At 36.1% G+C, this 14,057-nt stretch overlaps 2 protein-coding genes and 1 long non-coding RNA gene across 4 annotated transcripts in view; 2 read left to right on the forward strand and 1 right to left on the reverse strand.

Annotated features, from left to right (window-relative positions):
* Positions 1-845: 845 nt before the first annotated feature.
* On the forward strand, positions 846-4,475 carry LOC141331095 (uncharacterized). The gene is made up of 3 exons (XM_073836021.1): positions 846-1,014; positions 1,456-1,653; positions 1,734-4,475. Exons 2-3 carry the CDS (start codon positions 1,467-1,469, stop codon positions 2,621-2,623), a joined length of 1,077 nt encoding a protein of 358 aa, XP_073692122.1. The 5' UTR covers positions 846-1,014; positions 1,456-1,466; the 3' UTR covers positions 2,624-4,475.
* A 241-nt stretch (positions 4,476-4,716) lies between these two features.
* Positions 4,717-9,456, reverse strand: rusf1 (RUS family member 1). 2 transcript variants are annotated; one of them, XM_073835713.1, is made up of 15 exons: positions 9,420-9,456; positions 8,986-9,141; positions 8,839-8,916; positions 7,512-7,626; positions 7,395-7,440; positions 7,288-7,320; positions 7,095-7,200; positions 6,698-6,799; positions 6,473-6,543; positions 6,206-6,390; positions 6,050-6,107; positions 5,889-5,953; positions 5,577-5,717; positions 5,141-5,206; positions 4,717-5,052 (listed from the first exon to the last, which is right to left on the reverse strand). In XM_073835713.1, the coding sequence occupies exons 2-15, from the start codon at positions 9,139-9,141 to the stop codon at positions 4,967-4,969; spliced, it is 1,308 nt and encodes a 435-aa protein (XP_073691814.1). In that variant the 5' UTR covers positions 9,420-9,456; the 3' UTR covers positions 4,717-4,966. The 2 variants fall into 2 exon arrangements, with proteins under 2 accessions (XP_073691814.1, XP_073691886.1); XM_073835785.1 differs by lacking the exons at positions 4,717-5,052; positions 5,141-5,206; positions 9,420-9,456 and having other exon boundaries at positions 5,584-5,717; positions 5,856-5,953; positions 8,986-9,410.
* Positions 9,457-12,265: 2,809 nt separating this feature from the next.
* Positions 12,266-14,057, forward strand: part of LOC141331238 (uncharacterized) — a 3,632-nt gene continuing 1,840 nt past the window's right edge. The window contains exons 1-2 of the long non-coding RNA XR_012355251.1: positions 12,266-12,742; positions 13,353-13,546. This is a non-coding gene — a long non-coding RNA (uncharacterized lncRNA). The remainder of the gene's footprint in view (positions 12,743-13,352; positions 13,547-14,057) is intronic.

Here is a 14,057-nt window from a genome sequence, read left to right on the forward strand (position 1 = left end):
GAGTTGTTTTAACTGAAATAAAATTGTACTGATTGATTTTAAAATATATCAGTGCCTTTATTTTGTCTCAAGATGCACACCAGTAATGTTTTTTTCTTAGCATGTTTATAAAAATTACTTAAATGTCCTAATTGAACTATGGCCTAATCCTGGCTTAGTCTAAGCCCTGTCTGGGAAACCGGGCCATAGTGTTTTGTAGTAAACTGAAGCATTAAGAGGAGCAATCTCAGTCTCCTTCCAAACCTGTCTGACTTTGTTTCTTCTGTTCTTTGTTTCTTTCTTAACATTAAAAAACACTTCTTAAAAATATAATCTTATGTTCCACAGAACCCCGCTGAAAAGAACTGTAGAAACCATTACAGAATTAGCAATAGTTTTACTAGTTACAATGGGAATTGGAAACTGTAATGGTGCCTATTTAGTCTCTACTTGGTTGCTTTCTATTGGTGGCTTGTTAAAACCACTAAATCCTAATGGAAAATGACACACAAAACACACTAAAGGAAACCATTTTTTAAATTATTTTAATGGTTCATAGTTAATGGTTTGTAATGTTATTTCTAGTGTAAACCATTATTCTGTGACGGTTTCTATTGTTTGTTTGTTTTTCCAGCAGGAAGAAACTACATGAGCCTGAGGCGTTTCTCTTCAAGTTTCAGTTTACTAAAACTGATTAACCATAAACGGATATGTTATTGTTTATTGGTTGTTGTAACCATAGAAGCAGAGTAAACAGGTAACACGCTATTGAATATTTGGCAACATACACAGGAAGCAGTTCGCGAGCGTAGTAAAGGAAGTAGTACGTCACCAACGTGCGTTTCCACAACACGGATACTAAAACGTCATTATAATCAGTCTGTCTCGATATTTCCCAAAAGAAAAACAACTAAATACGGCCAAGCATTAGGATACAAATATGAGAAACCTCTCGTTTTCGGACGGTAGTTTACGGTTTGCCTTGTTGACGCTGTAGTCTCATTATAGTCTGTTTGTGCGCTTGAGAACAGAGAGGTATGTGTTATTGTGTCGTTTTAATTGTCATATAATTATAATACAATCTCAAATATTCGTTTTATTAAAAAAATGTGGAGTGTTGAGTGACCAGCGCGCGAACATAGAAAGTGCACGTCACATTAAGCCACTGTTAAATTCTCAGAAATTAAATTTAACACAATTAGTCACTGTATTATTATTGTTATATTCATTGTTATGATTCAGAGACACAGAACGTTTAGCTAAAAATGAGCAGTCTGTCATCATTTACTCGCCCACATGCCTTTCAAAACCTTCCTTTCTTCTGTGGAACACCAAATATGATTCTTTGGTGTTTTGATGACCTTTGATTTTAATTATATGGACAATGGACAAAACAAGACCTTTCTCAGATAATTTTCTTTTATTTAACATCAGTTTAAGTAAATAATAACAGTCCCTTGTTTTCTCTTTGACCAGGTCCTGTCAAAATGTCACAGATGGAGCTTCTCGTCACGAATGTAGCTGAGCTCCTCACTGCTGCTGTACAGGAAGTGTTGCAGCTCATGGGTCAGGCTGTGTTAGAGTATCAGAAAGAGTCTGCCAGAACACACCTGGAGAACCAGAACCTCCAGCAGAAGCTCAAAGAACTCCAGGAGAGGACGACTGTGGATTCAAGTGAGATTATAAAGAGCTAATAGTTATGGAATTAACTTGTCTGCTTACTTACAAGTAATCATCATCTTTTATATTTTCAGGTGAAGTCCTTAAAGTCTCTTTTCCCATTGACAAGCCTCGTTCAGTGGAGGAAGATCATGCGCAGGAAGATCTCATTTATTATGGAGATTTAGCTGTAAACAAGCAGACGGAGCAGCCACAATGTCTGAGTGACAGTCCTGTTCACATAAAGCTGGTTTTAGATGAGATTACTGTAGACAACAGAGATCAGTCTCTGCAAGGGACCTGTGACCTTTCCTTGAAGAAGCAAAGACCCCTCTCCAGGGTAAGGAGTAGCCCTCCAAGAAGAATCTCAAACCCTTCGTCTGGCAGCAGAGAGAGTCCAGCGACCAGCAACATTGAGACACCACAGGGCTCAAACAGAATCAAAGAGGAATCTAAACTTGAGCCTCTGGAATGTTCTGTTACAGAACAAACAGATGATTTGACAACACAAGCACCTGTAGTTCACATGCAGGAGCTTCCTTTAGCAAACGAACACAACCTGTTGCCTGTCTTCCCTTTTTCCAGTGACATTGTTCACTATAATAACCAATCAAGTAAATTACCAAATCCTGCTTCCAAACACATTCTCAGGTCACGAGTGGAGAATATGGTCCAAACGGGGGGCATCCACAGCACTCCCAGTGTTAGTGATAGCAGGGAGATTCTGCACAGTTGCCACGTCTGCGGAAAGACGTTTGCAACGTCCTCCAGCCTCGGAGCGCACTTCGTGTGCCATTCAAATGAGAGACCTTTTGATTGCAAGTGCTGCAAGTTCAGGTTCAGTCGTTTAGCCGATCTGAAAAAGCATGAGCGCATTCATACAGGAGAAAGGCCATATAACTGTTCGCTCTGTGGACGCAGATTCAACCGAACAGAGAATCTCAGAAGACACTTGAGGAAGGTTCATTATGGAGCGGTGCTGTGAGCTTCAAATTCACAGCGTTTACCTTTGCTGGCATTTTTATCATTTGTGACCCTGGCCTCAAAGTCATAAGTCATTCTGAGTAAATAAGCTTTCCATAGATGTATGGTTTGTTAGAATAGAACAATATTTGGCTGAGATGCAACTATTTGAAAATCTTTAATCTGAGGGTGCAAAAAAAATCTAAATATTGAGGAAATCACCTTTAAAGTTGTCCAAATGTAGTTCTTAGCAATGCATATTACTAATCAAAAATTACATTTTGATACATTTACAGTAGGCAATTTACAAAATATATTTTTTTATCTCAATATTACAATAAAATATCCTAAAGATTTTTTGGCAGAAAAGAAAAATCAAACATTTTGACCCATACCACAATGTATTTTTGGCTATTGATACTTAAGACTAGTTTTGTGGTCCAGGGTCACATTTTGCATGTCAACTTTGAATCATTCAACAAAATCATTACATAACAAACAAAAATAAACAGTTAGTTCCCCTAAACTATTAAAGGGATAATTCCCCTAAAAATTAAAGTTCTGCCATTAATTACTCACCCTTATGTTGTTCCAAACCTGTAAGGTCTTCGTTTGTTTTTGGAACACAAATTAAGATATTTTTGATGAAATCTGAGAGCTTTCTGGTCCTGCATAGACAGCAAGTGTCCTACCACTTTCAAGGTCCAGAAAGGTATCAAGAAATTCGACAAAATAGCTCATGTGACATCAGTGGTTTAACCATAATTTTAGGAAGCTATATTTAGGGTACCCACAGGTCCTTGAAATCCTTGGAAGTTTGTGAATGTGAAAAAAAAATTCACGGCCCTGGAAAGTTTTTTAAAATAAACATACAGAGATACAAGTCCTTGAAAGTTTTCTGGAAAAAAATCCATATTAGTCCCTCCAGTCTTCTAATGTGTTATTTTGCCAAAACTTTGTGGCCTATGCATACTAGCTTGCTTGATTTACATTAGTTACGTGTATTTACACATTACATTTTTGATGTTCGTGTGTGCACGAAACTACTATGGTGGTACCTCAACGTTTCACAGACACCATGAAACATTCCAAAAATAGGCTGTGAAGTTCAAATAAAGTGTTTATTTGCATAGGTGTTTGACACATGAAACCTGTAACAATGTATGTTACAAGGTAACACAATGTAACCTTGCTCTCACTTAAAATGTGTCCCCACATTAAGTCCTTGAATATAAGGGTATTGGACCTGGAAAGTCCTTGAAAGGTCATTGAATATGAAGTTAACCAATATGTGGGAACCCTGTGTAATAATTGTTAAATAAGGTTATTTTAGTTTCTTGCGCACAAAAAGTATTCCTGTAGCTTCATAACATTACAGTTGAACCACTGATGTCACATGGTCTGTTTTGTCAATGTTCTTGATAACTTTCTGGACCTTAAATGTGGTAGTACCCTTGCTGTCTGTGCAGGGTCAGAGAGCTCTCGAATTTAATCACAAATACCTTCATTTGTGTTCTAAAGATGAACCAAGGTCTCACGAGTTTGGAACGACGTAAGGTAAGGGTGAATAATCATTTTTTGGTTGAACTATCCCTTTAAGATTGTTTTTCTCCACTTTTAATATAATGTGTTGCCAACTGTTTCCATTAAATTGAATTAAAATAAATATCAATCAGAATCAGTGAAATACGACATACATGTATTATCATGATATGTGGCATAATTCTAATTGATTTCTTGTTTTCTTCAATATTGTCTGGATTTACAGCCGTACTTTTGTTCACTTATGTGACTTTTTTGGTATAAAAACGTGAGAAAAAACACTAAAATAACATTTTTGAACACAGTCTTGTTATCAGCAAGGCTGCATTTATGTGATCAAAATGCAATAAAAAAGTAACATTGTGAAATATTACAATTACAGTTTCCTATTTAAATATAATCTAAATGTAAATTATTCCTGTGGTCAAAGCATTTTCAGCAGTTACTTCTTTAGTGTCACATGATCCTTCAGAAACACAGTTGAGATGCTTATTTTTTTTCAGGATTCTTTAATAAATGTTCAAAGAGATCAATTTAAGGAAACCTTACTGAATAATATTTATTTAAAAAAAAGTTAAAAAAAAATTCTAGTAATCCTAAAAGTTTAAACAGCAGCAAAACCAGCCAGGCCCCACTGTTCAAAATACTTGATTTACTCCTCCAACCCTGTTTTCCTTTTTGTTTTTATTTGTATGGCATATTTAAGACACTGAAATAAATCTGCACACTTTCAGCTCTGCAGCTGAGCTCTTGCAAACCATTTAAAACACAGATGTTTCAAAGTGGAAACAAAAATATTCAATTTCTTTCATAGCAATTAGCTTCAGTTTCTCTTTTTTCTCCATTCCACACGCCACTCGTTCCAGTCCAATAGCGTCCAGTCTGTATGCCACTTTGCTTGATCAAGTTCTGACAGATAAACAAAAGAAAGGGTTGCAAAAAACATTTCTTTTTGTCTCTCCTTGCAAAACTTTATTACAACATACATTACACTTACCTTTCAGGAATGTCTGGAAAATTTGATCAATCATCTTATGACTCTGTGATACTAACTCCCATGGGTCTGGGGAAAAAACAGTGTCAGAGACCTTAGTGTGGCACCATATTTAATTTTTGACAGAAATGATAACAAGGCTGTGGAGAACAGAAGTACAGTGCATTCAATGGATTGTGCTCTTGTTAAACTGTTAACATGTTCCGCTGACAAAAAAAAATAAAAAAAATCAGAAGGAAAAAAAGTTGTTAAAATACATACAGTATGTGCTGAAAAAAATCCGTCTATAAGCCTTCATCTGCAATAATTTAAATATGGTATCTATCTTGACTTAGATATAAAAAGCGGTTACCATTGTTGATCAGCAAGTGTAAACAGTACTGCGCATCTAAACTTGAAACAAAGGTCTTTCTTTTATTGCAACTGAACAAGTACTTACCTTTAGTGTTGGAGAGCTGCTTGAGCGCACCACCCATAGAGGAATCATTGCGCAGCACAGAACGAAGACACAAGGCCTGACATGCTGCCATGATTTCATCATGCACAGAAGCATCGCTTCCCAGACAAACACAGACAGTACCTAGGAAAAAAAAAAAAAAATATATATATATATATATATATATATATATATATATATATGTGTCATTACTGTTTAAGCCGAGTAATAGCTAAGCATAAATTCCAGAGTATCATTTTAGATCATGTTATTATGTCTGACCTCAGTTTATATAGCAGAATTGGGGAATTGTACCATTTTTGATTCCAATGAGATACGGTTTGCTGTTATTCTTCAATGCCAGCTGCAGTTCTCCTGGCCTTTAAGTCAAAATGAAATCATTTTAACAGTCAAAACATCTGAACAGTTTTCACAACAATGATATATTTTGATTATATAATAGCAGATAAACAGACTCCTGAATAATGTCTCCAAGCTTCACACCCAGCTTGATGGGAACTGTGCTTCCAAGTGCTGCAAAGAGGAATGCGATTTTGTTAATTAGATGCACAATGAATCATATTAAATAAACAAGAAAGGCATTAAAATGTAATCAGGCTTTAAGGCCATACACAAGAACACAGGCTCCTTCTGATTGGCCTCCGCTGGACTGAGCAGTTGACCTTGAAGGAGGTACCGATGAAGGACTATGGATAAGCGAGCCTCATTAAGGGTTTCCATGACAACAGAGCGAACTGCTTTGTAATTGGCAAACAGGTGGAGAACAGTGAACAGGAAGAACAGGATGAACGTCAACCTGAATGAAAGAGCCCAAATCAGTACAGTATGTGCGACACACTTCACATAGAGCGTGGCTTACATATCAGGGTGTAACTCACAATGGGTTATCTGTTACAAGCGGGATGAGGGCCAGGCTGACCAGCAGGCCTGCCAGGTTCACCAGGGTTTCCTTGTGAGGACAAAAAAGCTGAGAAATCATACACTGACACATGAAACCACTCACACGCATATTGACTTCGATTTCCCACACTAAGAGGGGAAAATTCAAGGGAGAGAAATTAGGAAAATTATCATCTAGCAAAGGAGAGGAGGAGAATAGAAACCTGGCTCCCATCTTTGGCGGAGATATCAGCCATGTTGTTTCTCCGAGCTTGATGGACGGTTAAGGCCGCTCTTGTTGCTCCTCCAGCAACTCCTACAATGGACTGGAATGATAAAGATAGTGGAACACATTTCATCAAAAATATCTTAATTTGTGTTCTGAAGATGAACAAAGGTCTTATGGGTTTGGAACGACATGAGGGTGAGTAATGCTGCGTTCCAGGCAGGTTTTTGATTGATTTTTGATTTGATTGCCATTCGGGTGCACTTTCACGGGCAGAAGGTTGGGAAAACACGAGTAACAGGTTGCCTGGAACGCAGCATAATTATTGACAGAATTTTCATTTTTGGGTGAACTATCCCTTTAAGGTTTAGAGGAAGTTGCTGTTAATATTTTACCTTAAATATCCCAGCAATACAGACAATTAGAGTGAAAAAAGGAGGGAAATGAGGGGCTGCAATCTCTATGAACATTGCCACGTCATTAAGAATGTCAGCAAAGAGCCTGAAAAGACAAGACTTTATTATGTAAAAAAAAAAAAAAAAATGTTTATACAAATTAAAACTCTTAAGGTCATTAGTATACCGTTACCTCCATTTTTTGGCTTCAGAATCTAACTTGCTCCTGAAATACAAGGTCACAATTAAGTACTACAAAACAAAATGTCTTCATAAACTGAATGGCTAGTCAAATATTACCCTTTGAGCCAGGCAAAAAGTATTCTTCCCAGCATCCCTGTTCCATCTGAGCAAACAGAGAAAATTATGCGAAAAGTATGCTTTCAAGAAATAAACATCTGTAATTTGTGCACATACCCCTGAGCAGCCACGTTATTGTAGCTGCTGCAACCGTTGCTTCTTGATTTCCAACCCCAACACCCCTCAGTGAAGCCTGGGTAGCAAGTGTGCCAGACAGAGAGCTGGAAAATGCCTTGGAAAGCAAAAACACAGTTACACAAGTTAGTATATATATCAGGGAGGTCAGCACAACTGATTCAACATTGTTTCATAAATACCAAATCAGCATATGTGACCCTGGACCACAAAACCAGTCTTAAGTAGCACAGGTTTATTTGTAGCAATAGCCAAAAATACACTGTATGTGTCAAAATTACTGATTTTTCTTTTATGCCAAAAATCAATGTTCCATGAATATATTTTGTAAATTTCCTACCATAAATGTATCAAAACTTCATTTTTGATTAGTAATATGCATTGCTAACAACTTCATTTGGCAAATTTTTTGGAGGCATTTCTCTCAATACTGAGTGATATTTTTTTTGCACCCTCAGATTCCAGATTTTCAAATAGTTGTATCTCAGCCAAATACTGTCCTATCCTAACAAACAAGGTTGAAAAATGGACACTTATGACCAGTGTCGGGGGAAGTTACTTTTAAAAGTGATGCATTACAATATTGAGTTACTCCCTAAAAAAGTAACTAATTACGTTACTTAGTTACTTTATATGGAAAGTAATGTGTTACGTTACTTTTTAAATCTGGGCAGGGCTTGCTTGTTTGTTTTTAATATAAAAAGTTCTATTTTTGGCAAATGTAAAAGCCTTTTTACACCAAAACCCTTAGAGAAGGCTTAGAGAAAAGTCAATTCATGTCTGTACAGTAGACCGCAGAAGAAAAAATGTCAGTAATTTTTGCTTATTAGTATGGATGAATTGGATCATCGAAGATCAGCAGCAAAGACATCGGTTAATAAAATGGGATTAAATATATAAAGGACATTTGTATTATTTAACATATTTAATAATTGCAGGTTTGCATTGAATTTCACCGTTTTTATTCATTTTGAGAAATACTGTATCTGTATTTGTTCACATTTATTGTAAAACTAAGGCAACATCTTACAATTTCTCTCAACATGGGGACAGGAGAGCTTTTAATAAATAAATGGGGGGGAAAAGTAACTGGCGTAACTTATTTGAAAAAGTAACTCAGATATGTTCTTGTCGATTAAAAAGTACTAGTTACTTGTAAAAAGTAATATTATTACGTAACTTGCGTTACTTGTAATGCGTTACCCACAACACTGCTTATGACTGGTTTTGTGGTCCAGAGTCACATATTAGAATGATTTCCGAGAGGTCATGTGACACTACATGAGTGTCATATCTACGGGACATGTACCTGTACAGTGTCCCAGAGCTGATACTGTAAGTAATCCTCACTGACACTCTCAGGATACCCCTGTGGCAGGAAAACACTCTGGGAGAGAAGAGAGCAGTTAGTGATGTCTCAGAGAGTTGACGTATAGTCTCTGAAAGACTCACGCACTTTAAACACGCCAGATATTGAATTTCCCGCCAGTCTGCCGTCCACTGCATCCTTCTGTCTCTTCATCCTCCCATCCTTCAACAGGTATTTCCATGACTCCTGAGAGCCATAACGCTCTGTGGCAATCACCCCTTCACAGTCGTCCATCTCTGCCATCTGCACAACAAGTTAACACGCGTGCTTTAAAAACAAACGAACCACTAAACTAAATATAAAACAAAACCAGCAACTTTTCCTTAAGTCTTTAACTTTGAATTTTCACAGTCAACTGTAACAGCAGTCTCACACATTGCACCTCATGCACATTATTATGAATACAATAGTGTTTCCTATATGTTGCCACGCTGTGCAGTTTAACACGCTGAGGACTAAAATGACTATAACCTAAACGAGTTTCTGCTTGCGTTTCGATAGACTTTATTGGAATCGCCCACCTTTACCACGTAGCCTTCTTCCGTGTTTAGACTGTATCGCTACGTCATGAGATGTTGCGGCTTCTGATTGGCTCATGGAACTTTACGTAAGCGCAATCAGGACCATAAAAGAATAAGTGAGAAGATTGTATTATACTAATGACTGCCTATAACGCCTGCAGTAGTCGTTTTGTTCTCTTAATTTCCTCATTTGCGTGGTTACGTCATACATAATGATTTATTTAATTTTGCTTGTAATATTACACTTTGTTTAATTTTTGTTCTGTATGAATTCCTGCAGCTGCATTTTTCTTTTAGTTTTCTTACTGCTTTCTTTTAATTAAATTCACAATAAAAATAAGAGAGGGAGAGAATTATCCAGTGTTGCTTTTTTAAGCTGTCTGGCCACTCCTGACCTCAATGTCTGTCTCTGTTAATGTGTCAGCTCAACCCAGAATAGTTGACCTTCACAAGCCAGTGTTAGTGTGTGCATGTCTCTTTGAGTATCTGATAAAGACAATTACAGAACAACAGGTCAGAGCAAATCTGACATACAATTACACTGAAATTTACTGAAGCATCACAGAGTTGAATTTGACATTTTTCAGAAAAAAATCCTTCAGTTCCCATAAATTCTTAGATTTTTTTAGCATTTCTAATGTATTTGAACCCTTTCCAACAATGGCTGTATGATTTTGAGATCCATCTTTTCACACTGAGGACAACTGAGGGACTCAGATGCAACTATTACAGAAGGTTCAAACTCTCACTGATGCTCCAGAAGGAAAAACAATCCATTAAGATCCAGGGGGTGAAAACTTTTTGATCTGTGTAAATTTGACTTATTTCATCTTCTGGGAAACATGTAAGTATCTTCTGTAGATTCTGGAGGGCAGTACAAAAAGATATTTAGACAAAATAAGGAATATTTACATATCTTCATTCAGTTCAAAAGTTTACACCCCTGCCTCTTAATGCATGTTTTTTACTTCTGGAGCATCAGTGAGCGTTTAAACCTTCTGTAATAGCTGCATATGAGTCCCTCAGTTGTCCTCAGTGTGAAAAGATGGATCTCAAAATCATACAGTCATTGTTGGAAAGAGTTCAAATACACAAAAATGCAGAAAAACCAAAGAATTTGTGGGACCTGAAGGATTTTTCTGAAGAACAGCAGGCAGTTTAACTGTTCAGGACAAACAAGGGACTCATGAACAACTATCACTAAAAAAGAATTAAAAATTAAAAATAATAAAACAGCTGTGGATTCAGGTAACAACACAGTATTAAATATCAAGTGTATGTAAACTTTTGAACATGGTCCTTTTTATGAATTCAACTAATATTTTTTCTTGTGGACTATATGTAAACATATTTTATCTGAAATATCTTATTCAGGTCATTACTAAATAAAAAATAACATGCATTTTTTATGATCCCTCTTATTTCGGTAAAATAATGATCCTTTTGCAGATTTTGCAAGATGTATGTAAACTTTTGACTTCAACTGTATGTAGCAGTAGTATCAGTGGTCAGCAAACTTCTCAATATGACTTAAAATGATTTAAAATACGACAAAATAAGAATTAAAATAAGCTAAAACAACAAGATAAATATTATTTTATTACTTTATTACTTAATATTCACCCCCTCAACTAAGATTCTAATCATGTACATGTGAAATGGTGTAATTATAAAATGGTTATGTTTCAAGACTTGGAAAAGTAATATTAAATTAATAAAATCTTACAATTCTATAGTCTTTTATACATTTTTGAATATATATTACATTTTTAAGTTGTATTTACTTACTGACTTAACTTGCTATATTGCTTTGTGACCCTGGACCACAAAACCAGTCATAAGAAATTGAATTTTATACATCATGTATGAAATTGGTATTTATACATCATCTGAAAGCTGAATGAATAAGCTTTCCATTGATGTATGGCTATGATAGGACAATAATTGGCCGAGATACAACCATTTAAAAATCTGGAATCTGAGGGTGCAAAAAAATCTAAATATTGAGAAAATTGCCTGTAAAGTTTTCCAAATAAAGTTGTTAGCAATGCATATTACTAATCAAAAATGAAGTTTTGATATATTTACAGTAGGAAATTTCTTCATGGAACATGATCTTTACTTGATATCCTATTGATTTTATAATTTTGACCCATACAATGTATTGTTGGCTATTGCTGCAAATATACCTGTGCTACTTAAGACTGGTTTTGTGAACCATGGTCATATATGTATACTATTTATGCCCAGCTCTAAAACATTTTATCAGGTACAAAATGCATTTTTTTATCCCCTCAGGTAAGTCACAAACAACTGGACCACTGAATATTGCTGGGGACAATGGGGGAACTTGGAGTCAGTAAGTAAATCTTCTAGGGAAAAAACACAAGTGAGGTGAGTTTCTCCATATTTGGACACATGGGATGTATCTGATGTATCAGGTTATATATCTGCATGCCTGACCCTGAAAATACAGACATAAATCTAATTCTCAGATCCTGTCTACTGTTTTTTCATTAAAAATATTCAACATGCTTTTGTTCTTTCAATCTGTCAAAGACCGTTGATATTAAATCATGCAGCTGCTCAACATTTCTGCCCAATTAAGAGATCTAACACCATGCAATCACTGTTTACAAACACAAGCCCTGCAGGGGCCTCAGCTTCATGTCATGAACTTGCTTCTTGTGAGTCTGTGATTGCGTAAATAGAAAGAGAGAGAAAGAAGTAAGAGAGGGAATGAGTAACAGCAGACAGTGTGTCATGAAGTCAACCCTTCTGTGTGACAAAGTCTTCAGAAGCTCCTCATGATTCACAGGGGCAACAAGGTGTGGTATACAGACCGATAAACGTAAGACCGAAAGAATGCAAGTGCACGAAGTACTTCGAGCTGAGTAGAAGTGAATAAGAAGTGGGAGGGAACATTGAAAAAAAATGTGGAGGTGTGGTGTTTCCTTCTGTCACTCTGTTGTAGCTGATCGTTCAAAGCGTTTCTTTCACACTCTGTCTACCTCCTCAGAGGGCGAAACTGGAGCTAAAGAAGCTGAACCAAACATTTCACCTATATAATCAACAAGAGGAAGTTCATATGGGAAGTCGCCTCGAGTCAAGTGTGACAATGACATGTGACATCTTTGTCAAAGGACACTAGAACTTCTGTCACTACACAAACTGAAAGCGCAATTAGCAGAGTATTGATCACCAGTCAGTTTTTTTCCAAGCAAAAACACTAAGCCTATTTGGTTATTACTACCTTTGCATCTCTAGTGGACCTGAGGAATTTTGGACCCTTCTTCCCCTCAAGATCAAGTCTGGGCGAGTCTGTAAGTACTGAGAGCTTTAGTTTCAAATAACTGTGTTTCATCTGGAATGTTTTTGATTTGCTTGTTCCTTCGGAAAGATTATCATCTTTCTGGAGGCAGACTTTACATTGCTGAGAATTTGTTTTTATCGTGACAGTCTAACCAAAACTAGCAAGTGAGATCTGTCAACACTCTCTAGCAATACTGATGCCAGTTACTGTCATACCATGACTCTGTTTCTGTCTATACTTGTTTTTCAAGCCCCAGCACAATAAGTGACAATACAAACACACTTCACTTGAAATGCTTTAAGGGGATGTTGCAAACCCCCTTTTAAATTGTTCTAATATACATATATTCTTCTTCTAGCTTTGACCTGTCTTTTATCAATTTGAATTATATTATTAATGTAAAGAAAAATACCCTATTGTAAAACTGAAAGCAGGAAATCACTGTCAAGAACCAGTTAAACCAGCTAGAATCACTGCTTTCTCTCAATAAACCAGGTTGATGTTTGAAACTTGACTCGAACTTGAATAACACTGTATCCATTGTAGTATTAAGTACACTATACAACAAGTAAAGTGCCATTACTGCAATGCTGACAATTTGTTATGTTAATTTTAAACAGAGATGTTTAAGGAAGAACTAAAAGAAGTGAAAGTGGAGGATGCTTTACTTGAACAGCCTGAGCCGAGGGCTGAGTCCCACAGCATCACCTGTCATGACATCTGTAAGGACACAGACCATCGCAGACTAGCCATTTGCAGCATCATATGTGGCATCTCATGTCTTGGAATTATGTCCTTTATGTACTCTGTCAAGGTAACTATGATTATTAGTACAGTGTCATTGAATTACATCACTACTATTGTGACATGTATCACTAAGCTCTTACTAAAATTAAACTTTTTTTTTTAAAGAAGTCTCTTCAGCTCACCAAGCCTGCGTTTATTTGATCTAAAGTAGAGCAAAAACAGTAAAATTCTGAAATAGTTTTACTATTTAAAATATCTGTTTTCTATTTGAATACATTTTAAAATGTTATTTATTTCTGTGATTTCAAAGCTGAATTTTTAGCATCATTACTCCAGTCACATGATTTTTCAGAAATCATTCTAATATTCAGATTTGCTGTTCAAAAAAACATTTATTACTATGTTGAAAACAGCTTAGTAGAATTTTTCAGGTTTCTCTGATGAATAGAAAGTTCAGAAGAACAGCATTTATCTGAAATAGAACTATTTTGTAACGTTATAAATGTCTTTTTCATCACTTTTCATTATATTACATAATTATACTTTATACTGACTCCAAGCTTTTGAGTGGTATAGTG

This window comes from Garra rufa, chromosome 1, assembly GCF_049309525.1.
Source record: "Garra rufa chromosome 1, GarRuf1.0, whole genome shotgun sequence".
Lineage (NCBI taxonomy): Eukaryota > Metazoa > Chordata > Actinopteri > Cypriniformes > Cyprinidae > Garra > Garra rufa.

Coding starts and splice junctions, on each gene's coding strand:
- LOC141331095 (XM_073836021.1), top strand. CDS start 1,467: ATGTCACAGATGGAGCTTCTCGTCACGAATGTAGCTGAGCTCCTCACT. Junction 1,654..1,733: donor GAGGACGACTGTGGATTCAA/GTGAGATTATAA, acceptor TTATATTTTCAG/GTGAAGTCCTTAAAGTCTCT.
- rusf1 (XM_073835713.1), bottom strand. CDS start 9,141: ATGGCAGAGATGGACGACTGTGAAGGGGTGATTGCCACAGAGCGTTAT. Junction 5,718..5,888: donor TCTCATTGGAATCAAAAATG/GTACAATTCCCC, acceptor TTTTTTTCCTAG/GTACTGTCTGTGTTTGTCTG. Junction 5,053..5,140: donor TTTCCAGACATTCCTGAAAG/GTAAGTGTAATG, acceptor TTTATCTGTCAG/AACTTGATCAAGCAAAGTGG.